The 25,880-nt window shown below is 39.9% G+C and overlaps 1 protein-coding gene across 4 annotated transcripts in view; it reads left to right on the top strand.

Moving 5' to 3' along the window:
- SPIN1 (spindlin 1) overlaps positions 1–25,880 on the top strand; it is a 56,622-nt gene that overhangs the window by 17,028 nt on the left and 13,714 nt on the right. For all 4 annotated transcript variants that reach the window (XM_085041772.1, XM_085041770.1, XM_085041774.1 and 1 more), the window contains exon 2: positions 17,057–17,282. In XM_085041772.1, the coding sequence (XP_084897898.1) occupies positions 17,231–17,282 (52 nt within the window). In that variant the 5' untranslated portion in view covers positions 17,057–17,230. The remainder of the gene's footprint in view (positions 1–17,056; positions 17,283–25,880) is intronic.

Genomic DNA, 25,880 nt, shown 5'->3' with positions numbered 1-25,880 from the left:
GACTGCTGACAAAGATGCCAAACAGTTCGGGTCCCAGTACTGACCCCTGAGGACACCACATGTCACTGCACTCCTCTTGGATATTGAGCTGCTGACCACAACCCTTTTGAGTGCAACCCTTCAGCCAATTTCTTACTCATTAAGTTGTCTTATCTGTCAATTCATGTCCTGTTCAGAGATGAGGATGTTGTGCAGGACAGTATCTAATACTTTGAAGTCCAGATAGATGACATTAGTTACTCCTCGTTCATCCACCAACACTGTAGAATGCCACCAGATTTGTCAGTCATGGTTTGCCCTGAGTTATTGTCTGTTTTTGAGAGAAATGAAAATGATCCTCCACTGTTACTAGAAAACCCAGTATAATGTTTTTCTTAAGCCATGTGAAGTGAACTGTATGGTGTGATAAACTGATCTTACTTCGAGGGCCAGGATTATTTTACTGTATTAGGTTGCTGGACTACTTGCACATTAGTAAAGTGTTAAGGCTCATGTGATGGTTTAACTGCAGCTGGCAGCTAAGCTTCGTGCAGCCACTCACTCACTCCCACAACAGCAGGGTTAGGGAGAGAACTGGAAGGGTAAAAGTCAGAAAACTCATGGGTTGAGATAATGACAGTTTTATAGGGAAAGCAGAAGCCACCCAGCCAAGCAAAGCAAAACAAGGAGTTAAATACTGTTTCCCTTGGGCAGGGAGTAGTCCAGGAGAGCAGGGCCCCATCGCAAGTAATGGTGGCTTGGGAAGACAAATACCATCACTCCAAATGTCCCCCAACCCTTTCTTCTTCCCTTACCTTTATATTCTGACCACAATGTCACATGATCTGGAATATCCCTCTTTGGTCAATTTGGGTCACCTGTCTGGCTGTGTCCTGTCCCAGCCTCCCATGCACCCCTAGTCTCCTCACCAGCATGGTACTACAAAAAGCAGGAAAGGCTTTGGATCTCTGCAAGCCCTGCTCAGCAATAATGAAAACATCTCTATATTATCAACTCTGCATTCAGCACAAGTCCAAAACATAGTCCCATACCAGCCACTGTGAAGAACATCAACTCTCCCCCAGCCAAATCCATCACAGATGGTAATAGTTAGGGATACTAAAATGTTTAGTAGTAGGACTTTGCCTCTTAACAATATTAATTTCGGTGGGCTTGCAGATTTTGGTAAAATTATTTACTTTAAACTGCAAGGAAATTAAAAAAAAAAAAAAAGGCTTCTAGGTCCTGTACTGCCCCTTTTGTTCTTTACGTTGTGACTGGTTATAGAAGACCAAGGGTGTAAGTTGTTGAGTTTTATGTACTGTAATGGAAAATACTGTTTTTATTTAAAGTACAAAAGCAATAGGGTAGTATAAGTGATACTTCATATAATATTTAAAAAGCATTTTCTCTTTTAGACTTTAGGAAATTGCCATGTACAGACATGGATGTCCTGCATGTTGCTGTTGACTGGCTAAAACCTTCGAATACTTAACTGAAAAAAATGTATGACATGACTTGTCAGATATCAGTTAGTTTTCTGAGAAACATGGTTCATTAATGAAGATTCAATACTTCAATGAGTGTTTGTGAGCTAAGAGCTACAAATATTTTAAAAGTATAGTCACAGGTTTGCCCAGGGAAGTGGTGGACTTGCCATCCCTGGAAGTGTGAAAGAAGTGACTGCGTGTGGCACTCAGTGCTGCAGTCTAGTTGACAAACCAGATGGTGTTCAGTCAAAGGACAGTTGATCGTGGAGATATTTTCCAACCTTAATGATTCTGTAGGGTTTTTTCCATTACTGGCTGGTGAACTGAATGTTTTCTATAGCCCTTTTATTAATTTGGATGGCCTTTAATTAATTGCAAATCAGAGATTCTTGGGTGGAAGGCAGAAAGGGACCATTGGTTCTAAGACTTCATAGTGAAACATCAGTCTGCTAACAAAATGGTGGAAACAACAGAGTGTAGCCAGTCAAAAGATGTTGTTGTAAGTTGAGGGATTAAAATGGCTTGCTTTTATTGCATTTTGAATGGGTGAGATGAGTGTAACTGGGGAGTGCTTCTAAGAAGGCATGTAAGAATTTTATGGTACTGTTTATTTGCAGTTTCTTTGATTGCCTGTGGTTGTCATCAGTAGTTGTACTTCTTGCTCTGGATGTATGCTTCAAAATCTTGAAAGAAAATTTATAATGTAACATCAATCAAAATTTCCGAAGTTTCTTGATGATGATATAGTTAGGAAAAATAGTGATTTCTTTATTTCTGCAGAAAGAAACTGTATTTTTTCTTATGTCAGACTTAATATCAAAGAAGTGAAATTGATGTGTATAAAGAGTGTGTTAAGGACACACTTTATGTTAAGGACATAGTTTGTTTTAACTGGAAAAAAATTAGTGAACTGCTAATGGATGAATTCAACTCTGAAGAAATAAGCACTGAACAATTCTTGTTTGTGCATACTTAACCAAAGACCCATTGGGTTTGGCAGCAGAGCTCCATAAATGCCCATGTTTTCTATCCAGCATTGTGTGGAATGGATGGGATTGCAACTGTAATAATTGTAACTGTGCAGTAGGATGTAGTGTTACTTGTTGCACTGCTGAAGGCGGCCACTGAGATGTTTTTGGGTTGAGTTTGGCTGTGATCTCCTTTATGCTTTTGTAGTGGTTGTGATGTTGACTGAACTACAGAGTTTTTCAGAGGTGATGGCTAAAAGTTTTATTTGTGACAAGTAGCCTTCAGTGAGAAACCAGAAACCACAGAGGAGTGTGCACTGTTAGTTTTGGTTGGTTTTGCAAACAGCCTAGAACAGAAAAAAGTGCTGCAGCAATCCCAAGATTATTGGAATGAGGAACTGTGTAAAAAAAGTTGAGCAGCTGATTGAACTGGTCACGGTCAAATGACTGAAGGACTTTTTCTGTGAAACAACGGTAGAATGACTTACATAAGTGTGAGGAAGACTGAATGCTGAAGTCAGGGAGAAGGATAAAGCAAGAAAGAATGTAAGGCAGTGCTTGAGAAGTAAGGTATTTTTCTAGAAGTGAGAGGATTCTTGGCTTTAGTTCAGTATTTCAGAGCAGCAGATAGCTTTAGAACCTACAGAGTGGCAAGTGGTTTTGGGAGGTAAAGAGACCTAGCCAGTCTGGAAGGGTAACCAATGTGTGATAAATGTGGGCAGAGCCAGGCAAGCCTAGGTGCTGCCGGTGGCACAGGCTTCACTAGCCACTGCTGTTGTGTGCCTGGTAAGGCTTACCTCACCTCTAAAATAGTCATTATGCCTGCACTTAAAATGTTGTGAAATGTGAGGAAAGCAGAGCTCTAGTGAATATGAAAATAATGAATTGTGCTTTTATAAAGAAAGCTATGCAATTAAAATGAAGCAAGGTGTAAGGAGTGCTCGACTTCACCTTTAATATTTGTTGAACTCTTATTAAGTAGCAGTGTGTCACAGCAAGTTCAAAAGATCCTACTAAGAAAGGCACTAATACTGATTTACATAATTTGGAGAAAGGGAAAAATTTCCCTGAGTTCTATAGAACAAGTCTTCAAAAAATATAACTTAGTTGCCTTCTTTAAGTTATCAAGGAGGGTCTGTAGGCAGATGCTTGAGCTCGGCTTTGCTGTTTATAGGATTTGGTCTCTGAATTGTATTTTCCTTAAATGTAATTTTTAGATAAGGTTCAAGTATTTTAGATTGTTTTCAGGATGTGCTGTATTGCACATGGCTGCTCTGTTTTGTGTTTAGTTTTCATATTCTTTAAGCAATTTTTTTTTATTGCTCTGAAATAAGAAATCTAAAATCAAAGCATTAACATTGCTATCTTGGAGTTTCAACAGCTTGAGCAACAGCAGTTCCTGTTTCAGATCTTATGTTTGATCGTGGGCTGTGTTTTATTTACAGTGTTCTTAGCACAGAATGTGCTGAGACAAGATCAGGGGAAAACTCATAGTTTTAATTTTTAACATACATGATGTGAAGTGAGGTTCTTTATTTGTTACTTGATCAAAAAAATGTTATTGGATTTCTACTTTTATTTAACAGCCCGTACTCTCTTAAAAGAATCTGAAGTCACCACTTTAGGTAATTTTTAGTGTGCAAAGTGATTCTGATACAACCAAATGTAAGAATTTAAAGAGCACAGAGCCTCAGAAGGAACGGAGATAAGCCTGCACAGTGGCAATTTGAGATAGCAGAGAAGGGAGGAATTTGCAACAGGAAGACTCTTAATTCCAGGCCTAGGAGGAGGTAAAATGCATCCAGACAACAATTCCCACTGTAGCAAAGAAATGAGGTAACTGCTCATAGACTTACCACGAAACACAGATCACTCCAAGTTACTGGGATATGCTGCCATGGATACAAGTAACTTGAACTGTATAGAGATACCCCCAGAAGAACAACTTGGGGATGCCCACCACCAAGAAGCCCAGGGTGAAGAAGGGCATTGGGACACCACAGGATCACTCTCTCTGTCTCCCCACGCTTCCTTCTCCAGAGCTGTACTCTATCCCCTGTAGAAATAGAGTGGTAGGATGTATTTGCATGAGAACCTTCTGTATGATAGCTTTCTTGTATTTTGAATTAGAGCTTTTTATGTTGAAGGTACGTACCCTCGGTAACTGGATCAGGTATGTGTTCAGAGAACTTAACTTGCAAGTCCGAAAAAACTGTCAAAAAGGGCGTTGCAAAATCGGTTGGCATTAGATAAGTTATTATTAAAGGAATGTGGAATGTTAGATCCTAATAAAACTGAATGTTGTACCACTGTTCACAATGCAATGGCGTAGATTGAAGAAACCCAAGGCAAAATTAAAGGAATTGTTACCAATTGTTCCAACCCCAAGATTGTCTTCTAGGAGTAAGCCCCAGTTCCTAGATAATGTCAGTACTCTTATTGGCGGGCCTCAGAGGGTAGGGGAAGTGCCTAATGAGACTTGGGTTGATGATTGCCACTGGATTTGCATTTTAATGTTCACTGTATGATTACTCATATTATTGCTTCTGTCTTTCCTCCTACTGTTGCTTCATTCACATCACCCCTGTGGACAGCTTGTGAGCTGAGGAACAAAGTCCGTAGAGGGACGGTGTTTGAGCTACGGGTGATGTAAGGACTTAAAGGGTGTGGCTAGCACAGGTTTTTCCCATGAGAAGTTTTCTTGTGTTTTGTAAATAAAGATAAAGTTTGGATGTTTTTGGAACAGTGTCCCAGAACTTGGGCAGTGCAGGCCTGGCCAATCAGGCCTGGGGGAAGGCTTCTGACTGACCAATCTGGGTGACTTTTGAGAACTCTATATATGTGATGAAATCAAAACAATAAAGGTCATTCCTTCTTGCCACTGAGAACTGATGCATTCATTACTCTGCTAGCTGCTCAACAGCGACAAAAGGGCACAGTTGCCTGTCTCAAACTGTCAAGGCCACAGAAGGTACTTACTTGTAAGATAAGGCATCACAGTGGAAACTTGAGATCAGGGACAGAAGGGAACAACTTGGGATGGGAAGGTGCTAATTCTAGGCCTGATGGAGGCGAGATCTGGTTAGTGTATCCTGGTTAATGCATCGGGACAAAAATTCCTGCTGTAGCAAAGTGTGTGAAAAGAAGCAACTGCTCGTACACATATCACCAGTCAATGAAAGATCACTCAAATTAGGGGAATATGCCTCTGTATTCTCCCTGCCTGTTCTAATTTTGGCTAAGACAGAGTTAATTTCATCACAGTTGCAAGGAGGGAAGTGGAGCCTGGAGCTGTGTGGACAGGCCCAGGTCATCACTAGCAGGTGTGGCTTTAAATTGTTGAATAAGTGAACATGATCCAGAATCACTGCTGTTTTGCTCCTTTTTTCTGGGACAGCAAAGCGGCAAACGGAGTGGTGTGGTGACATGATGTGGGCAGTCCAGCTGGAGCATTTGTCCATTGCTGTTTTTGTCTCAGGCCTAGGGGAGGAGCATGAGTGCAGACAACTTGTCTGCCATTGTTTTTCACTGTCTCGGGCTCGTGGAAGAAGATATTGGCTGTTGTAATGTCTGTAATTTTCTCCTTTGTCTCAGGAGTCTCAGTGTCACTGGACACAGTAACACCAGGTCAATTGGACTTCCATAAGCATTTTTACATGTGATCACCCACTTTTATACACTGTTACTACTATTGTTGGTACTACTGTTTGTGTTCCTTAAGTCATTGCTGTTTTTGAAGTGAATTGTCTCAACCATAATCTCTGCCTTTTTGTCCCTTTCTCTTTGGAGCAGTTGAGGAAAAGGAACTGGCAGATCAGAGCTTAATTTCCATCTGATTTTGAGCCACAAGAGCCCTAAAAAAAAAAATCTTTTTATGAGAAGAATTTTTGTTCATTGACCTCACAGTTCTTTGAACTTCTAGAGTAGGATTTCCTGACAATAACTTGATATTAAAGTTTCCAACACAGTGCTTTCTTCAAGTATTTGGACAGATAATGGCAAGTTAATAATGGAACTTTTTACAGATTATGTTGAGATTCTTACCTGTATGCAAGGAACTGATAGTTACAGGTCTCTAATGGATCCGGCTTCAACCTCTGGTTTTGTTTGCTAGGATTCTTTAGGCAATTTATAGTCAGGTGGTTTTTTTTCCCCTGCCCCATTACAAAAAAGAAAATCTAGACTGGTACAGCTTGGGCCTTTGTAACCCTGAAGGTAAAAAGTAGCTCTTTTGTGATGTGTTCATACATATTTACTATTTTGAGTAGTGTTTAAGTATGTTGAAAATGTTACCTTCCACATAAAAGGATCTACAAAGCAAGCAAGCCAGATGTTCTTTCTAAAGAGTACCCAAATGGCAGATGGAAACGGTAGTATTCTTGAGGCCAGAATTCTACATTCGTGTTGGGTAGAGAATTTCTACTATATCTTGAGGGACGACATAAAATATCAAGCCAGTCAGTTGAGAATCAAGATGACATTATCTTAATTTGTAGCTGCCCAGAAAGTCTGAAATAATCCTTTGTTTGCAGTAGGATTTAGACACATTTTTAGAAAGTAAGCCCTTGGTGTATTTCAAAACAGTTGTTATTGGATTATAGATACCTGAACTTTCGGAAAAGTACTTCTTGCTGTCTGGAAAGACTTTGACTTCTAAAGATGAAATTTAATAATCAGTTTCAGAGATGTGACAGTAGTTAGGTCTGTTGACTCTTGGGCTGGGAAACATTTGGGAAGTCTCACATTTCACAGATACTTTTTCACCCATGGATTTTACTAATTTTAAGACTGCAGTACATATATATGTGTGAATATTTTAAGACAAACACCCTATCCTTCATTGCATAATGTTTAGAGTTCTGAAACTGATCTCTCTCCCAATAATCCAAGGCTTTTCAACCAGCATCTGCTCCTGTTGTCAAATGTCCTGTGTTCTTCCTGTAATGTAAAGTAGTTGTCCTGCATGGTAATGTCTAACATGATTACTCAATATTTTGGGTGGGTTTGTTTTGTTTGGTTTTTTTGTTTTGTTTTGTTTGTTTGGTCTTTTTGTTTGTTTGGGTTTTTTTTCTCTGTAGAAAGGTCCTATTTCCTTGGGGTTTTTTGTTATTCATGCTACTGATGGATTGGTGCTCTAATGCAGACAAGAAGACACTTATTTTTTCTACTTTGAATCTCCCATAGTAATGGGGGATATTACAAGTACATGTGCATACAAATTTATGTAAGCATAAGGGTAGTATAGGCGCTAAAAATTGTTTATAAGCTTGGAAGACATAACATCTTTTTAACATTTAACCTATAATTTTTTAAAAATCAGAACTAGCTGAATTCTAACATGGGGGCTGAGAATCCTGTGCCCTCCTGACCTCTTCACAGGTGCTTTTATTGCAGTTTGGAAGTGTAGTGAGGGAGTTCTGAAAATTAGTCTTGCAGGGTAATACTCTGATCTTATGAAGATGTTAATTAAGTTTCTGAAATTAAACAAGTAAGTTTGTTTAAAATACTGTTTTATCTTACCGGCTCTAATGAAGTTTTTACTGCTGCCTTTACAAAGTAGCTCAATTATATACTGTCAGAGTTTATTTCAAATTATACCAATTGTAAATCTTAAATGCTGAATTGGATGAAGTGAGACAGGCTGCTTTAATGGTATGGCATGAGGAAAATGTAATGGAAGTAAATAACAAACTCTACTGGGGTCTCACTTACATTTTGCTAATTCAAAGAGTGAAAAACGAGCCAGGATAGGAAACAATGGAAATTACACTTCCAGGATTTATCTCTGGTTGTTCTTCCCATTCATTTTTGTATTTTGTGTGTGTAAGGACTTCTGAATGTGGTATTCGTATGTTACCATCTACATATGATCTGGTATACTGATGTTTCTAGTCAATGAAATTAAACTAAAACAAAATGAATTGATCTTTCACCTTGATCACTCTTTCTAACTTCAAGAGAGCTGTGGAAAGGACATATGTTAGAAGATGATAGGTTTAATGAAACTTGCTCAAAATGTTGCCTGGGATAAAAGCCTTCTGAAAGAGTAGTATCCTTTGTGAAGCTGCCTGTCTTAATTCTGAACCTTTGAGATAATTCTTCAAAGTAATTGCATTTAATAGTTATTGGTCTACTATTGTGTTAATAAATTTTTTTAATGATTACTAAGTTACGTCAATTTCCCCAGTTTTAAACTTGTCTTCGTAACTGTGGTGGTTTAACACCAGCTGAAAATTATACTCCAAATAAGCCTCTTCCCTTCTCTCTGCCTTTCTAGTAAGAGAGGAGTGACAAAGGCAGAGACTGTGAGTTGAGATAAGAATTACTGAAAGCAAACAGGCGTGGAATAAGAAACACAGTAACAGTGATGTTAATAGCAAAAGTGTAGAAAAAAAGGAGGTGCTTTACGCACAAAAACAGGTGTTCACCTCCATGATTTAGCTGTGCCTAGCTGCCAGGACAAAGACAAGATGGTGGCTGTTCCCACACTTAGTGCCATGTGGTTTCTTCAGACAAAGACAAGATGGCAGGTGCTCCTCACATATGGTTTTTCATGTCCCCAAGCCCAAGAAAACAGAAAACAATGAGAGGCAAACCCCTGAAAGCAAGACCATCCATGTCGCAGTGTATCACTACATCATTCCTCATGGCTGCTTATTGCACCCGTGCTGCTCCTTTTGACTGCTCCACTGGACTCTGCTGTGCTTGGCACCCAGAGCCACAGTCTCCTAAGTTTTGCCATTTGTTTCCAATCGTGCTCACTCCAGCTTTCAGTAGTTAGGTGGTGGGAACCCCTATCACTGCAAAAATAGAGATGGATTCTGCCCCTACATGTCTTGATGGCATCAGGGTACATGGTGTGCTGGTGTCAACTAAAGCTGTATATTCTTGTGAGCCTGATGTGCCAGGCCATCAGATCCACATTCTGGTTCAGATCTGGTTATTCCTTTTGCCCTCCAGGTTAGAGAGCAGAGCCCTTCTGATTCTGGTCACGGTACTTGTTACTTCTTGTAAATACAACCTGGAAGTCCCTTCAGGACGGTCAGAAATAATATCAGCCTTTTTAATCTCTCTGAGGACTTCCCAAGGGAAATGAGAGCAACATTTATTCTTGAAGAGTTTCATGTGGTGGTTATTCTTCCTCTCAACACAGGAGGAGGTATAGAGCAGAGGTGGATTTTTCCATCTCACTTTCTCACATCTTCTCAGTGGTCATGCAGGTAGAACCTTGGATTACCTTGTGGTGTGTACCCTCTCTCTCAAGCTGGGGAGTGCCTACTCCACAATATGAGAAACTCTTACCTGTGCTGCCGGGGCATGGGATATTTCCTCCTTAAACTTTTGGTAGTCCTTTTTAAATAGCTGTTGGTCATCTTTAATTTCCCCTTTAAATTGCTCTTAAGTCCTTGGACAGGCATTCTACAGATGAAATGTAGGCTTGTATTGGAATGGAGATAGTTTCTTCATGTAGCTCAAGTCTGGTTGCCAAATTGTCCATTTTTTTTCTCCTTCCCTGTATGACATCACTGCCAGTGAGTTGGCACGTGACACTGGGACACTCTGTAGGAACTTCTGCCATGTGTTTTGTGTACTCTGGATGTAATTTGGATTTATGGGGGACTGCTCGTTGTTTGAATCCTTACAAATTACCCCCAGCGCATCTAATTCTCTCAGGTACTGGATACTTTGCCTCCATGGCATTTCACTTGTGTTGGTGGATTAGAAGGTCATTTGTGCATACGTCTCTGTCAGACTTGACAGGAGTCACTTCCAGAGGCAGAGGCTGAGAGTTTCTGGTCTTTTCTAAATCCCCTGGTCAATGCCTTCAGTCTCAGGACGGGGATCCTAATTGCTTGGCGTCATTACCATCTAGTGTTAGACTATTTGCCACTATACCCCAGCATCAAGCAGCCAGGTCAGTACAGGCTCGCCAGGCTGGCAGCTGTAGTCTTTTTGTGTATCTCAGAGCTCACCCACGGATAGGGATCAGGTGATTATGTCTGGCCCTTTGTCTTTCTCTGGTTTTGAGTGTCCTGCTTATTCTTCATCCCTCATTATGTGAATTGATTTGTTCTTGAATTTTTTTCTTCTGTATGGGGACAACTGCTACTGGCATGGGTTGTTCCTCTGGTTCAGCTGCAGTTTGAGTGGCCTTGGTGCCTGTTGGTCTGCTTTCCTCTCCGCCCCCTGAGGGTGCAGTATAGTAACAAGCAGTGTTTGATAAGTAGCAGCCAGGGCCCAGCATGCTGTGTAACTTCATGCCTCTCTGGAGCAGTCACAGCGTTTTTCTTTCAAATATTTTGCCACTTTATCAAGGACCTATATTTTTCAGTGGTGAACTTCCAAACCACTGGAGCAGAATACTGCTTTAAAAGCTGGCTCATTTTCTCTGCCATCCCATGCTACTCATGATTGTTCACTTCCAGGGTAGTTCTCTGGACAGCTTCCCTAGAAATCTCTATCCTGACTCGAAACATGGTGTAGACTTCACTTACTCTAAACATGTTATAGACCATACTGAAGAAACTTGGCAGATGTAGCAATAAGAATAAGCTTTCTTTACTATCCAAGTGGAATTCAAGAGTCTCAAAACCCTCCCCAAAGGAGGAAAAAGGGGTGAACTGTGGGGAAAAATCATCTTCCCCCATCCCTCCTACAGATTGAGGATTCATTGATTACATAGTACCCAGAGGTAGCAGCCAAGGCTAGGACAGGTGAACAGCACCGAACAGGCGTCCCAAATGACCCTGATTGCTATTGATATTGTCATGTTATAAACTGGTACCACACAGTACAGTAACAAAGCAATCCTGATCCCTCTGCCTACACTGAAAAAATTGTATCACGAGCATATATGGGAATACATACAGGGTTAAATATCACACCCCTATGAACAGATAGAGCAGCTGTAGCTACGGAGTTCCATACCTAATACATAAATTCTTAGGTCAAGGTTATCTCTACCTTCTCATGCCTCACAATGGGTGCCAATTGAATGTGGTGGTTTGACACTAGCTGCAGATTAAACTCCAAATAAGCCATTCCTCTTCCTTCTGACAGAGGCAGAGATTATGGGTTGAGATCACAGTGTAGTGAAAGTAAACAGCAGTGGAAAAAGAAATGCACAGTAATTGCAGAAAATGTTAATAACAGAAGTATACAACAAGAGAAGGTGGTTTATATACAAAAACAGGTGTTCACCACCTCCATGTAGTTCATGTGGCCGCCAGGACAAAGACAAGATGGCGAGTGCTCCCCACAGTCGGTTCTCCCTGTCCTTAGGCCTGAGGCAATGGAAAACAGTGACAGTCCCCTGAAAGCAAGATCATTCACATTGTACCATGCCACTGCTGTGTTCCCCATGGCTGCTTCCCATCCCATTGACTCTGCTTTTGCCCTCTTTACTCCCACTAGGGCTTGGTTCCCAGCAGCAACACAGCTTTTAATCTCTCCGCTGGGCTCAGCTGTGCTTGCCACCCAGAGCTGAACTCTTCTGAGGGACAGGAATGGATGAGGAGTGGCAATAGAGGGCAGGGTCCACTCAACTGGTTCCAGCAACCTCTCTGAGGAAGCGGGATAAACAAAGTGGTCTCCTTTCTGGGGGGCACTCATCTTTCCCCCAGAGCCATGCCCTCCAGTGGGGATGTAGCTGATATAGAATAGCAATATAAGCCATGCCCATGCAGTTCTGAGCTTCACCCCCTCCCTACAACCAGAAGAACTTATTACCAAACCTTTTAATGGTCTTTGTGGTAAATAACTTGTGCATTTGTTTATGCTAAAATATTTTAGTAAATAATTAGAAATTGCAGTGTGCTGTCTCTTGCATTCTAAAGACAGACACCTTGTCAGCGAAAGACAATTTGCACAAATTTCAGATTCTTCTACATTTCTGCTGAATAATCTGCAATGGCATTGCTATAGCACTGTAATGCAGAGTTAAATGGTGTGGTTTTATACTGTCATAAGAGTGGTTCTTGTTGGAGGGATCCCTTAAAGAACATCTAGTCTAGCTGCCCTGCTATGGGCAGAGACTTGTTTCTCTAGACCAGGTCAAAGCTCCATACAATCAATACCTGTGCAGTGGTATGTGTGTGTTTGTATATATGCACACACGGTTGCGTGTCAGTGCGACTTGTTCCTGTATAATTGTAGACAGCACTTCTCTGGGTAGAGGTAAAAGTGCAGAGGCTGTCATACTGGAGGGATAGCTGTACTCGATTGGGGTCTTTCAGCTCATAAATCTGTTTCTGAAATGCATTATTTCCGTGGTCAGCTGCAAATCACTTTTAGCTTCAGCCTTCATGTACCGTAACTGTACTTTCTTCTCAGACATTGACTCTTATTACGTATACAAAATCCTAGCATAGAATAGAAGTTTCTAGTAACTAACATGCTGGTTAAGCCAGTAGGATATTTCAAAACAAATTTGATTTGCTGAATTCTTTTACCACAGGAAAGCATTTGGGATTTTTTTGTTAGGGAAGGAAAAAAAAACAAGTAGCGAACTAAAACTTGCATATTTTTATTCCCCCCATTATTTAGGACATATCTTAACACTGAGATTGCCTTTGGGAAGGCAAGTGCAGAAGACTTGCATAGAATGATCCTTTCTCGCTCATGTAATAAGGATTACTGAGTCTAAATAGTTTACATGCTTCATTCAACTTGTTAGTGCTGGAACAAATGATACTACTACTTCATCCAAAACGTGTACTAGTAGCTCTGAGCCGATTTATGGAAATCACATTACTTACCAAGGAATCCTGTTGATGCATTCCATTTTAAAATGACTCCTTCCCCAGAACATTCTTGTGAAGTGCTGGTCCTCCCCTGAGCAGCTGGCAGTGGAAGCTCTCAGCAAGTTGCACACGGGAGAAGTGTTTTAGATAGCGAAGTAAAAATGTTGAAGCCCACCAGGTGGTGCCAGAAGGCCTGATTGCTGGTGGCTCTGACGGCTGGAACAGACCTGAGAAGGTGTGAGCCTGCCGATTTTGTCAGAAATTGTATAATCTGAATACAAGCAACACATGCTATTACTCTTCCTCGTTCCAAACTTCTACCCCTAAAGCATTCCTCAGCAAATTACTTCCTTCTGTGTTCATAATGGTAAAATTTAAATATGCTTTTTAGGAGTGAGGCACTTGAAGTTGTGGGTTTGCTGACAGCATTAATTATCGCTGGTTTTGTGCTGCTAACATCCCTCTTCAGTGGATAGTACAGACATGAAGCTTTCACAAAAATGCTGTAAACAACATTGTACTGTGTTTTGAAGTGAAATGCATATAATTTTATGAAAATACAGACATGAATGTTAACTAAAATTTAAGCTAGAGAACTATTTTAGGTAGTTACACTTACTTTCGTGGGGTTAAATGCTCATATAAACATTTTAATGTTTCTAAACTACTTAGTTTATAGAGAAGGTTAAGATGATTCCCATTGAAAACTACAGTCTCTGCCTGTTGGGTTTTCCCTTACTTCCCTTCATACTGGAAATATTATTTTTTCATGGGACTTTACTTTTTGTCTTTCTGCCTATTTTGATAGTATGATTCTACTCTTCTCAGTAAAACTTGTATGATTGACAATTTGTAAGGTAAGTGTTGTTAATCTAACACTTAATATTCTCTAGAACACTCCAGAATAATTAGATCACTATCAGACAAAATAGTAACCTAATTTCCACATAGTATTTTTTCTAAAGTATTCATTCATGTAGGAAGGCTTGTAAAAACAAATGAGCAGCACGCCTGGGCCTTGTGAGTAGCAGATCACAAAGTGAAACAATGTCTGTCTAAGTGAAACCTGCAGCGGCACTGATGGTGACCTATGCATTTGGGGAAGTGGGTGTCTGACAAGTAAGGCCAGTGCCACTTCGCTTCTGAAAGTCACTGGCAGTCTGTAAAGTCTAGTGTAACTTGCTTTGGATGTGTTGCTTTGTATCCAAAAAACCCCTACTGTATCTGCTGCTATCAACGGAATGACTCTAAATTAAAGTTGATTGTTTCATAGGTCATCTTACATATAGCCAAACACGAAGTATTTGCTCTTCCTTAAAAGAGCAGTTTATTGCAATTCAGTGCATGGGAAGTATGTTTTTGTTTTTTGTTTCCTACCTTTATGTGAAAAATGGCATTTGTTGAGACTTGCAATAAAAGGGTTTTCATTTTGTGAGTTAATTTTTTTCTTGATAATTTTTCATATTAGGAGTTCAAGATATTTGCATTCTGGCATTAAGTATGATGTTTTGTCATTTATCACATTTAAGAATACCAAGTTTTACAGGGTTTGGCATATTTTTAATCAAATAAGTAAGACTTACTTACATATGCTTAAAAATTCAAAGTGTTCTCAAAGTATGTCATTCTGTTTTCAGAAAATTAGGTTTTATGCCTCTTTATTAGTATCTTCAGAACTGTCAATATGCAACTGAAGTGTAAATTGAATTCTGAATGCTAGTGTTAGGAAAGCACAAGTTCCATCTTTAGTAATGTGTTGAATTAGTTACAGTTACTGGCTTAATTTCTAGAAAATCAGTTTAAACAGCTGCATCAGGTTTCGACTTCAGTAGCCTTGTGTCCATCCACAGGTTCAGAGATCATAGTGAAGAACTTCATTAAGTGCTAGCAAATGAATTGTGACTTTAAAAGGATTAGGAATAAATTTTCTGTTTCAGAAGTATGATTTCAAATTTGGGACATAGTAGTGATTGGGGATATTCCATTAAAAAAAACAACTGGTAGAAAACCATATCTTTTGAGGTGTTTTTATTATTTTTCAACATGTAAATGCATAAGCAATGGAATCAAAATATCTAGTACTTTATATTTTGTACTATGAATTGGAAATCATGTGAGGGGGAATACAGGTGTTACAGAATAATTTCCTTGAATAATGTATCAACAGCTTGCTGTAAAAGGGTATTATTTTAGTAAACTGAAGATTTTAATGTTTTGTGGAGGTAGTGATGGTGGTTTGGTTTGGGTTTTGGAGGGATTTTTTTTTCATTTTGCGGGGGTTTTTAGGTCAGAAGATATACAAGATTACAGTTATTTCTCAACTGATAGCTTTTCTGGAGGAAAATAATTGATCTCTTGTATGTTTATGCAATACCTGTGAGACTAAGTACAGTGGTGTATCATAGCAGTGCTCCAAATTCAGAGTTGGTTTTTCATAATATGTGATGCTTTTGTATTAATGTGTTTGAATCCATAGCAAAATATGTCTGAGTTCAGTAGAAAAAACAGTTCTTATGCTGTGTTTTCAGTAAAGTAGTTAAACAAGCTAATTGCTTCCAATTATATCTCTTAAGTGCTTTTAAGAAGTTGGATATTGTTGCCTTGGTTGGGTATACACTGGTAGATTACAAGAAGAGATGAAATGTGGGAAAACTAGTAAATTTCTGTTAATAATTCTTTAATTTCACAAGTTTTTCTGAATTCCTGACTGAGAGTGTCTTAAGTTAGTTCTTTCTGAAAACTGCAGATTACTGAATGTTTCTCTCCATGTTGCTGTTTTTTCCTAGGTGTATTGCTCTATGTTCCTAGCAGTTAATGGGTGCAATTCATTAAAGAATTGTCAAGTGTTAGATGTAAATACATTTTTCTGTGTAACAGTTTTACTATACCTCAAGGTGTGTCACCTGTATGTTCCCTTTTTCAGTAATGCAGAAGCTTAAGCTGCACTTTTTCTCTCAGCTGGATCACTAATTAGGGGCATTTCTCTTGTTTTAATCCCTGTATGAAAATGGACAGCAGCTTCTAAAACAGAAGTAAAAGAGGGAGGACTCACAGATTAGAGAGACTGTGTCTCTCTCACGGAACAGCCGTGACATTTCTTAAGGAAATGATCTGATATGACTTTTTTTAGTTGTAGGTAACACTGAAGTAGAGAATTATTCTTCATGTATGTTTCTGGCCCCAAAATAAGTTAACCTGGAATGCTTTGGGGTTTTTTTCACATGCTCACAAATTTCAAATTAAATCCTGAAGAGGGCATTAAAAAAGATGTCCTCACCTCCCTCATCTAGGGGAATGTGATGACTAAATGCTTTTGGAATTTGATGATCTTAGGTGGAGAGAATTGCCAGAAATTTAAACAGATCTATGAATCATCAGATCTATGAACTGTCATCCTACTCAACAAATTGCTGGCTTGAGCAGTTACTGTGGTGGAGTCAGTGCCTTTAAAACCTTTGTGCTGCATTTTTTTCAAAAGACTTTTTTACCATTCTGTTGAGCAAAGTCATTCAGCTCTGTGAGTGGGAGCATGTTATTTCTAACCAATGGAAAGAGTTGATTTGTGCTTTACCTCCTTACAGTTTCCTCTAAGTTAGTAGTCATTCTTCCCTATATTAAGCTCAGTGTTTTCTTAAGAAACCTTCCTTTTCTCTGTGTAATTGACATTATGATGTCAAACTTTCTAGGAGATAAAAGTAGCAGCACTTGTGTTTGTTTGACTGCATATGTCCTCTGTTGCTGAATGTTTTCAGAGTAACAGAATATGAAGTAGTATCCTGTCGCATATGAAAACAAGCATTGAAGTGAGACTTGGTTAAAATAGAATATTTTTGTTTCAGAATCAAGCTACTTATACTTCACCTGTTTTGTTTTTCAGAGTACTATAATTGAAATTGCATCTTCTGCATTTGAGGAAGGACAAGTTCTTGATTGAATGGTGGATTAATAAGCGATTGTCTTACTCTGAGATTAAAAAGATATCCTGGAATTAGGGAAGAACTGGATTTTCACCCTAGTCCAGCAGCTTTGCTGCTCACTTAAACACAGATGAATGAAGACCCCATTTGGAAAATCACCAGGTCAGCGGTCCAGAGCTGATGCAGGTGAGGTGTTCTTTCTAGGTGTTTTTTTTGCTTTTAATGGATAAAAAATGTTTTTACATTACTGACTTCTTATATATATTAATGATTTTATATAGATATCATCATACCTGTTATAAAAGAAAATTTACTTTTGTTCTAGAAGATCGTGGATTGGAAAGACAAAGTCTACAGATCTGACTTTCCTATTTTGTGTTGTGTCCAAAGTTACTAATCAGTGACCTGTGCGGGGAAAGTAGCATGTTTTTTATCACCAACCATTGTGAATTGGAGCTTTTATAAAATTCAAGAAACGCGTAATTGGTAAATCTCAATTAACTTTTAAAATACCCAAGCAATTGACCATTCTGGTGCTTTAAAATACTCATCTGATTGAGTGAAAACTGAAGCAACTGATACTGGAGGATTTCTCTGTAACACTTTAAAAACTTCCAACCTTGTATTTTACCTGTGACTGTCTTACAATGTGCTGTCACTTATTTGAAACATGTACTGATTTCGAAGGTAATACAGTTACCTCTTAAGTAACAGTTATGGGATTCAAAGGAGACTATAATTACAAAGTTTTAAACACTTGGTTAAGTGACCAAATGCAGACCAGTGATGAGTGGATTCCTCAGGTGTCAGTATTGGGAGCAACATTATTTAACCTCTTATTCAGTGGTACAGTCAGTGGGATTGGGTGCACTCTCAGCAAGTTCGGTGATGACACCAAGCTGTGTGGTGCAGTCAACTCACTGGAGGGAAGGGATGCCATCCAGAGGGACCTGGATGAGACCAGGATTAAGAGGTGAGCCTGTTTGATGTTCAGCAAAGCAAAGTGCCAGGTTCTGCATCTGTGTTGGGGCAATGCCAAGCACAAATACAGCCAGGTCGGAGATTGGATTGAGGGCATCCCTAACAAGAAGTGTTGGGCAAGATGAAATAGGAAAGCCTTATAGATATGATTACCTTGCAAAAGATGCTGAGGATATGGAAAATATGAGCGAGATTGAGATGAGGACAAAGTTCGAGCTGTAGAGTAACTAGAGAACAATGGTATGGCCAAGGAAGGTAATCCCCCTTCTTGATAGAACAATGCCCTCTGCCCAGGCAGGTCCAAAGGTCAGAGCAGACCCTACCTGCCTGGTAGAAATCCCAAAAGGTAGTTTTTTAAGGTTTGAAACATGACCCTGTATGGTAATGTGATGATTCTTATAGGTTGTATGTAAATGCTGTAGAGTTTGTAGCTTGTCTTAGATTGGTTAAAGGGAATTAGAATATTCAACAGAGAAGATGATTTATTGCATTGTAAACAGCAAATCACTCTCTTTTACTCTCTTTTACTCTCTTTTGCGCTCTTTTACTCTCTTTTACTCTCCCTCTCTCTCTCTCTCTCTCTTTTCTCTGGCCTGCTTTGGGCTGTGTCTTGCAGCCCAGCAGGCCTCTCATGCCCATGCTCTTTCACAATAAACCCTCACGTTCTAAAACTCATCTTTAGAGATCTCTTGTCCCTATTTTATCCCCATAACTAAACCCCACGGAGTCTATTCTTACAAAGAAGGACGAAGGGGTGTTGGTGAATGAGAAGCTCAGTGTGACGCAGCAGTCCAGCCAGCAGTGCACTCGCAGTCCAGCTAGCCACTCACATCCTGGGTGGCATCAAAAACAGTGTGACCAGCAGGTGGAGGGAGGTGTTATTGCCTCTCTGGTCCACTCCAGTGAGATGCCACCTGAAGTACTGCATCCAGCTCTTGGGCCCTTAACATAAGAATGATGTGGTTCTGTTGGAGTGGGTCCAGAGGAGGGCCAAGAAAATGATCCAAGGCCTGGAGCACCTCTCCTACAAGGACAGGTTGCAGGAGCTGCAGTTGTTCAGCCTGGAGAGAGAAGGCTCCATGGTGACCCAGTTACAGTGTCCCAGTACCTGAAGGGGACTTAAAAGAAAGCTGGAGAGGAACTATTTACAAGTACATATAATGACAGGACAAGGGGAAATGGCTTCAGACTGCAGGAGGGTAGATCCACAGGATGGCCATGAGTGACCAAAGGGCTGGAGCTCCTCTCATATGAGAAAAGGCTGAGAGAGCTGAGAGTGCTCAGCCTTGAAGAGGCTCCAGGGGGTGCAACCTTTCAGTTTTTAAGAGGGGCTTACAAAAAAGAGAGAGGCTATTTTCCAAGGCCTTCAGTGACAATGCATGGGGTAGTTGTTCTAAACAGAAAAAGAGTACAGTTAGGTTTGAGTATACAGAAGAAATTTTTTATGATGAGTATGGTGACATGCAGGAACAGGTTACCCAAATGCGAGTGACTACTCATTGGAAGTGTTTAAAGTCATGTCTAAAGGGATATTAAGCAACATGGTCTAGTGAAAAGTCCTGTTCCCCATCATAGGGCTGAACCAGGTAACCTTGAAGACGGTCTGAGACATAACCTAGAGCAGCTGTAAAAAAAAAAAAAAGAAAAAGTTGTACTTAAACAAGTAACATTTAAATAGGATTTGCTGAGCTTTACAGCATTGTGGATATAAATATCTTATTTATTGTTTTCCTTTTTTAAAGATGGTTGTGACATACTGATAAACTTTATGAACACATAGTATTCCAGAACAGTTAAATCTTAAAGCAGAAATAAGGATTTTAAGTCTTGCCTATAAAATTGCTATAATCTGGAATTGAATAATGAAGCAGTAATATAGTCTTAATCAGGAGAGAAAATGAATAAAAGGAAAAGATACAGTGAAATAATGGAAATAGTCCATGTATTTTATATTTGATACGTTATTGCATGTAAAATCATAAAATTGTTGGACTCTAGGAGGTTCTTGGATCATGTACGGGCTGTAAAAAACAATTTGGCGGTAGAGATAAACCAGTAGTAGTGTCAGGTATTCATATAGGGCAAAATTTAATGCATTAACAAAGCATTTTTTGACTGACTTTGATTTCATCCTGTTGTAGAGATAGTGACACTACAGGTCTGATGGCATCTTCAGAAAAGCCACTTTTCAGCTGTCCTGTGTGTCTGCCTGGGAAGGAAATGCTTTTATTTGTTGTAAAGTAGGTGTAAAGGAAGAGGTACATGTTATTTATAATATGTAGGCTTTTGAAATCTCTATGGGAAACATACTTTGTACATAGTTCCTTTTTGAGAAACAAAGAGTAGGATTGAAGGTGAAGAAAAGAAGGAAAGCTAGGCCTTTAATTTTTACACAACAGTAGAGTACATGGCTACAGACTCTTTTGAGTTTGTCAAAGTATAGCGTTGCTTTTCACCGTATAGTTTCAGTGGATCAGATAGGTGCTCTTGGTAGTGTGCCTGCCTGTCTCTCTAATTAATGTATTTCTGTCCCAAAACTAGGAGAAATACTGATACTTTTTTTAAAATTATTATACAGTATAATTGATTGTAAAATAAGATGTGGTTATCTTGAACACAATTGGCCCTTTAAAATCTAATGATCACATATCTGTCTAAGTGAAAGATATGGTCCTCTGGAGTCTTTCTTAGCAGTGTGCCTAATCCTACCTGCATGATGGTCAGGCACAATTGTAATGCCATTATTAGATGGTTTAAAAACATAAAAGTACTTTCTTAATAAGGAAAACTATTAAGACATATATGAGCATATTACTAATAGGTCATATATGAGTATTTGTAGCTTTTTCACCCTTAAAAGCAAGTGTAAATTGTTTTAGTACTGTCTTTATGACAGTAAACTAAGAAGAGAGGACACCCCCTTTTGGATGTGAATTGCATAGAATTGCAGTGAAATCTTTTTTCCAGAGTTAGAATTTGGTTTATGTCTGCACTTCCAGCCTCCTTCAATTAAAATACCTCATTTCTTCAAACTCTTTCAAGTTGAGGTTGAGCAATACTAGGTGTGAATCAGCACACTGAAGTGTTTAAGTCCTTGAAAGTAATTCTGAAATTGTCTCCAGATACAGAGTGGAATTAGTGTTTTTCCCTCAGAAGATTCTGTAATACAACTTAAAAACATCTAGCTTTTGCTGCTTGTTGTAAACATAGGAGATACTCAGAGAAGTAAAATATTGGTGCTGTTTTCGGAAGAGCCTGTCTTACTTTCATGGATTGCATGGAAGGTACCAACTCATGTCACAATAGCAAAAACTTTGCCAATAACTTTCTCCCATCCCTCTTCCTATTCCCCTGTAGTCCCAGCTGAAATGACATGTATATTTCACTTGAAGCCAAAAACAATTGTTTTTTTTAGTCTTGTCATACCGTTTCTCAATATCTTTGTCTGGAGTAAAGTAGAAATATTCAGAAATACGGTTTGTAGTTTTGCTGTTGAAGTTTAAGGATTTATTGTAAGGAGCAGAATTAACTAGCCTCAAACAACATCAGAGACCATATGACAATTGAATGCTTAATTCTGTCGTTCTTGTCTGGAAGCTGGAGTTTGTGTTCTCTTTCTATTACAAAAAAATGTTTCTGTGTTCTTACATCATAAAATAATAAAGTAGTTTGTTATGGAAGGGACCTTTTAAAGGTTGTCTTGTCCAACTCCCGCTTTAGCAGGGACATCTTCAACTAGATCAGGTTGCTTGGAGCCCTATCCAGCTTGGACTTGTACACTTCCAGGAGTGGGGCAACCACCAACCCTGGGCAACCTGTGCTAATGTTGCATCTCACACAATGTAACAAAACTTCTGTCTTGTATCTAATCATCTGCATTTTAAAATCATTACCCTCTGTCCTGTTGCAGCAGTTCTTGCTAAAATGTCTGTCCCCGTCTGTCCTAGGTTGCAATACAGATGTAGTTAAGTATTCTATTACCACCAGCTGTGGGCCGTTAGCTGCTATCACTTGCTAATGACCCACAGGCAATGGGCCATCCATTAGCTGTTACCAGCTGCTAATGACCCACCCCGCATGACAGGCAATGGGCCATCAGGGACCCACCGTGTGACTCATGGACTTATCTCATCCCATTGTGGGATGCTCTGCCCAGGAGGGAGGAACCAGGTGTTCCCACCTGGATATAACCTGGCCTTGGAACTGCCTGAGCTAGCCCTGTCTACTGGGTTCCCAGAGGACCAGAGCTACCACTGGATCTTCAGCTGGAGACTAGACCTTCACAAGATCACCGTTTCAACTGGACTACTTCAGTTGGACTGCTACTACCACCCTAACAGGGTGTTAGGTTGTATCTGACTTTGTCAGTGCTTTTCCTTGTATTATTTCACTTATTTTTAATTTCAGTCTTGACTTGTGATCTCCCACTGGTTTGTTTTCAAACCAATACACCGTCTTTCTTCTTAAAGACTTCATATACTGGAAGGCTGCAATAAGGTCTCCTCAGAGGCCTGTTTTCTCCAGGCTAAACAATCCCAACTCACAGCCTTTCCTCATGCAGGGGGTGCTCCAGCCCTCCAGTCATCTTCATGGCCTTCCTCTGAACTCATTCTAGCAGGTTCGGTGCTGGGACCCCAGAGCTGGATGCAGTGTTCCAGGTGGGTCTCACCAGAGCAGAGCAGAGGGGCAGGATCCCCTCCCTTCCCTGCTGCCCACACTGCTTTGGATGCAGCCCAGGATACAATTGGCTTTTTAGGCTGGGAGTGCACATTGCTGGGTCATGTCCAGTGGCTACATTCTTATGGACCAAGCAAGTTTCAGGAGGCAGATAATTCGGAGTTTGACCTTCTTACTAGACTATGTTAAACATAAGGATTCTGTGGTATTCTGTCCCCCTGTCCAGAGCTGCTGTAGAGAGCAGAAACTGTTACTGCAGTTTCTGCAATTGCGTGGCCAAGAAAATTCAATAGTGTAACCTCGTATGTCTTTAAAAGGAGTTAACATCTTCTTGAGAAACAGCTGAATTCAGACTATGCAATTAGGAGGGCAGACTATGGCAAATAGGCATCATGTTGGTACAAGGGTGCATTTAACCTTGGATCTTCAAATACTTTCTATTGATATTTGTATTGAACATTCAAATGCCATTAATTTCATGTATTAAACTGGGAGCTTTCTTAAGGTACTGCCTGACTTAAGCTGATGAATAGGACTTAGTTGTCTTTGGTGTAGAGTTCACGTCTTTGGTGTAGTGCTCACTATATTAGTGAACAAGTTGAACCGTATCAAAAATGTGAAGATCCCAAGGCGAGAAGTTAGCAAACCCCAAAATCCCATCCCCAGAAGTCGGCATGGCTTCTCTTCTGTACTTATTGCAAATGCTGTAGTAAATCTTCCTTCTGTGTAGGTCTAGTGTTTCTATTCTTGACTTTGGAAAATACTTTCCTTCTTACACATGGGTTCCAGAGTCCTTCAGCAGAGCCCAGGAAGCAAATTCTTGTGCTGCACCTTTTGGTTGTTTTGTTGTATTTTTACTTGAGCTAATTTAGCCAAGATCTTACTTCTCTTCTATAAGCTGGAAATGTAAAAGTACATGTATTCATATTCTGCTGATGAAGTTTCTCTATTTTGTAAGATCAGTTCTCGAGTTTTAACAGGTATTTTTTCTTTAGTAAAACATTTTTAATGAAATCTGGTTTATTATATTATGTATTAGTAGAACACAGCTGCCTCTTACAGAAAGAGGTAGCTGATATTATGTTTAGAAAGCTTTTTCTATAGGCTGTAATGAAGTCCTAAAGTGTTACGGGTTTCTTATCAAACCTTTTGTTTCTGCTGGGTTTTTTTCTAGCTAAGTTCTTACAAATACTCATTTAATTATTTGGTTTTGTAGCAGTCAAAAGTTACAAGTAGGGTCTTTATCACAGTAATTGACAGGCAAGGCTTAATTTTTAAAATTGAAAATTTCAGCTGCCACTACTGTTCAAAATGCAGGTTCCTGAAGGTTTGATGCAAGCTTGAATATACTAAACATAAGATTATTTTAATTATTAACTATTTTAATAATTCTGCCATTTCTGTAATTTTATCTGTGACCTCTTAAATTTTTCACATAAAAATGGAAACAGTAAAATATTTATGAAGATGTTGAGGGTTAATGCCAGTACTGTCAGTGCATGACTCCTGTGTGATGCTGTTAATATCATGAAAGTTTTCAATATGTATATAATTCCAGTTATGCTTGGAATATGCACACACTGTTAAATTTGAAAGAATTGTTTGCTTAGGCCTACAGAGAAGTTAAAACTGTTCTCTGTACTACTGGGAAGAAATTTAACTCCATACCATTCAAAACCAGTGCAGTGAGGAAGACAGGGAGAATCAGGATCAAACAAGATTATCTTCTGGCCATGTAGTCACCCTCAGTCATCACTTTAACAGGGGCTGTTTCAGTCAACCCTAGTAAATGATCCCTATGATCATTGGGCCTGACCTGAGCCTACAGTTTTTGTTCCAAGAACTGTGACGGATTTTTCTAGCTGCGCACATCACCTTTTATATACAATGTTACCTTTTGAGAGTGTTTTTTGTCATTTTGTTATTGCAGGTATCCTCTGCCAAATTATTTGTGACTGCTCGTAAGTAACTTTCTAACAACCAGGAGAAGCTTCCCTTTCCTCATTTCATCTTAGTAGCTTCTTTCCATTTTTTAATATTCATCCCGAATTGTCATTGAGTGCAGCATTCTTCTATCTGTAAAAATCTTTTATTGTTAGTTTTTTTATGTGCTGTGTTAGGCACAGATAGTGCTGGTCTGGCTAACTCAGGAAGATGTGTATTTGTATCTCCTTTTATTAACTCAAGAACAAAAGCTTAAAACAGCCAGCCGATTTACTAAACTATTGTTGCTGATTGACCATCTCAACTGTTGTCCCTGTTGTGTTCAGTTCAAGTTTCGTTTTAATAGTTGCTGTCAGCCACTCCTTGCGTTCATCGCTGAGCTTCTGCATTGGGTTTGCATGGCAGGGTACCAGGATGGTACAAGGGTGACTTCTGTGAGAAACAGCTAGAAGCTTCTCTTGTGTCCAACAGAGCCAGCTCCAGCTAGCTCCAAGACGGACCCGCCACTGGCCAAAGCTGAGCCCATCAGTGGTGGTGGTGCCGCCTCTGGGATACTGTATTTAAGAATGGAGGAAAGATTCTGCAAAGTAGCAATTGCAGGAGAGAAGTGGGACTATGAGAGTAGCAGCCCTGTAGACACTGAGGTCTGTGCAGAAAGAGAAGGAGGAGGTGCTTCAGGTACTGTAGTAGAAGTTTCCCTGCAGCTGTGGCAAAAATCATAGTGAAGCAGCTGTGCCCCAGCAGCCCATGGAGGACCCCACATTGGAGCAGGTGGATGTGACTGAAAGACTCTGTGAGCCTGCAGGAAGTCTGTACTGGAGCAGGTTTCCTGGCAGGACCCATGACCCCACAAGAGAAGAGCCCACACTGAAGCAGATTTGTCAGCAGGGCTTGTGACATTGTGGGGGACCCACTAGAGAGCAGCCTGTTCCCAAAGGGTGGCATGCTGTGAAAGGGATCCATGCTGGAGCTGTTTGTGAAGAACTGTAGCCCCCTGAGAAGGATTCACATTAGAGAAGTTTGGAGAACTGTCTCCTATGGGAGGGGCCCCACACTGCAGTGGGCAAAGTGAGAGGAGTCCTTGTGAGGAGGGAGAGCTAACCCTATCCTGAGGGCAAAGAAAGAAGCAGCAGAGACAGCACATGATTAACTGACTGCAATCCATATTCCCTGTCCCCTTGT

The sequence above is a fragment of the Lichenostomus cassidix genome, chromosome Z, assembly GCF_008360975.1.
Source record: "Lichenostomus cassidix isolate B80296 chromosome Z, HeHo_3.0, whole genome shotgun sequence".
In the NCBI taxonomy this organism is placed as follows: domain Eukaryota; kingdom Metazoa; phylum Chordata; class Aves; order Passeriformes; family Meliphagidae; genus Lichenostomus; species Lichenostomus cassidix.
The sequence above is the reverse complement of the archived record's forward strand: the minus strand, read 5'-3'. Positions and strand labels throughout refer to the sequence as shown.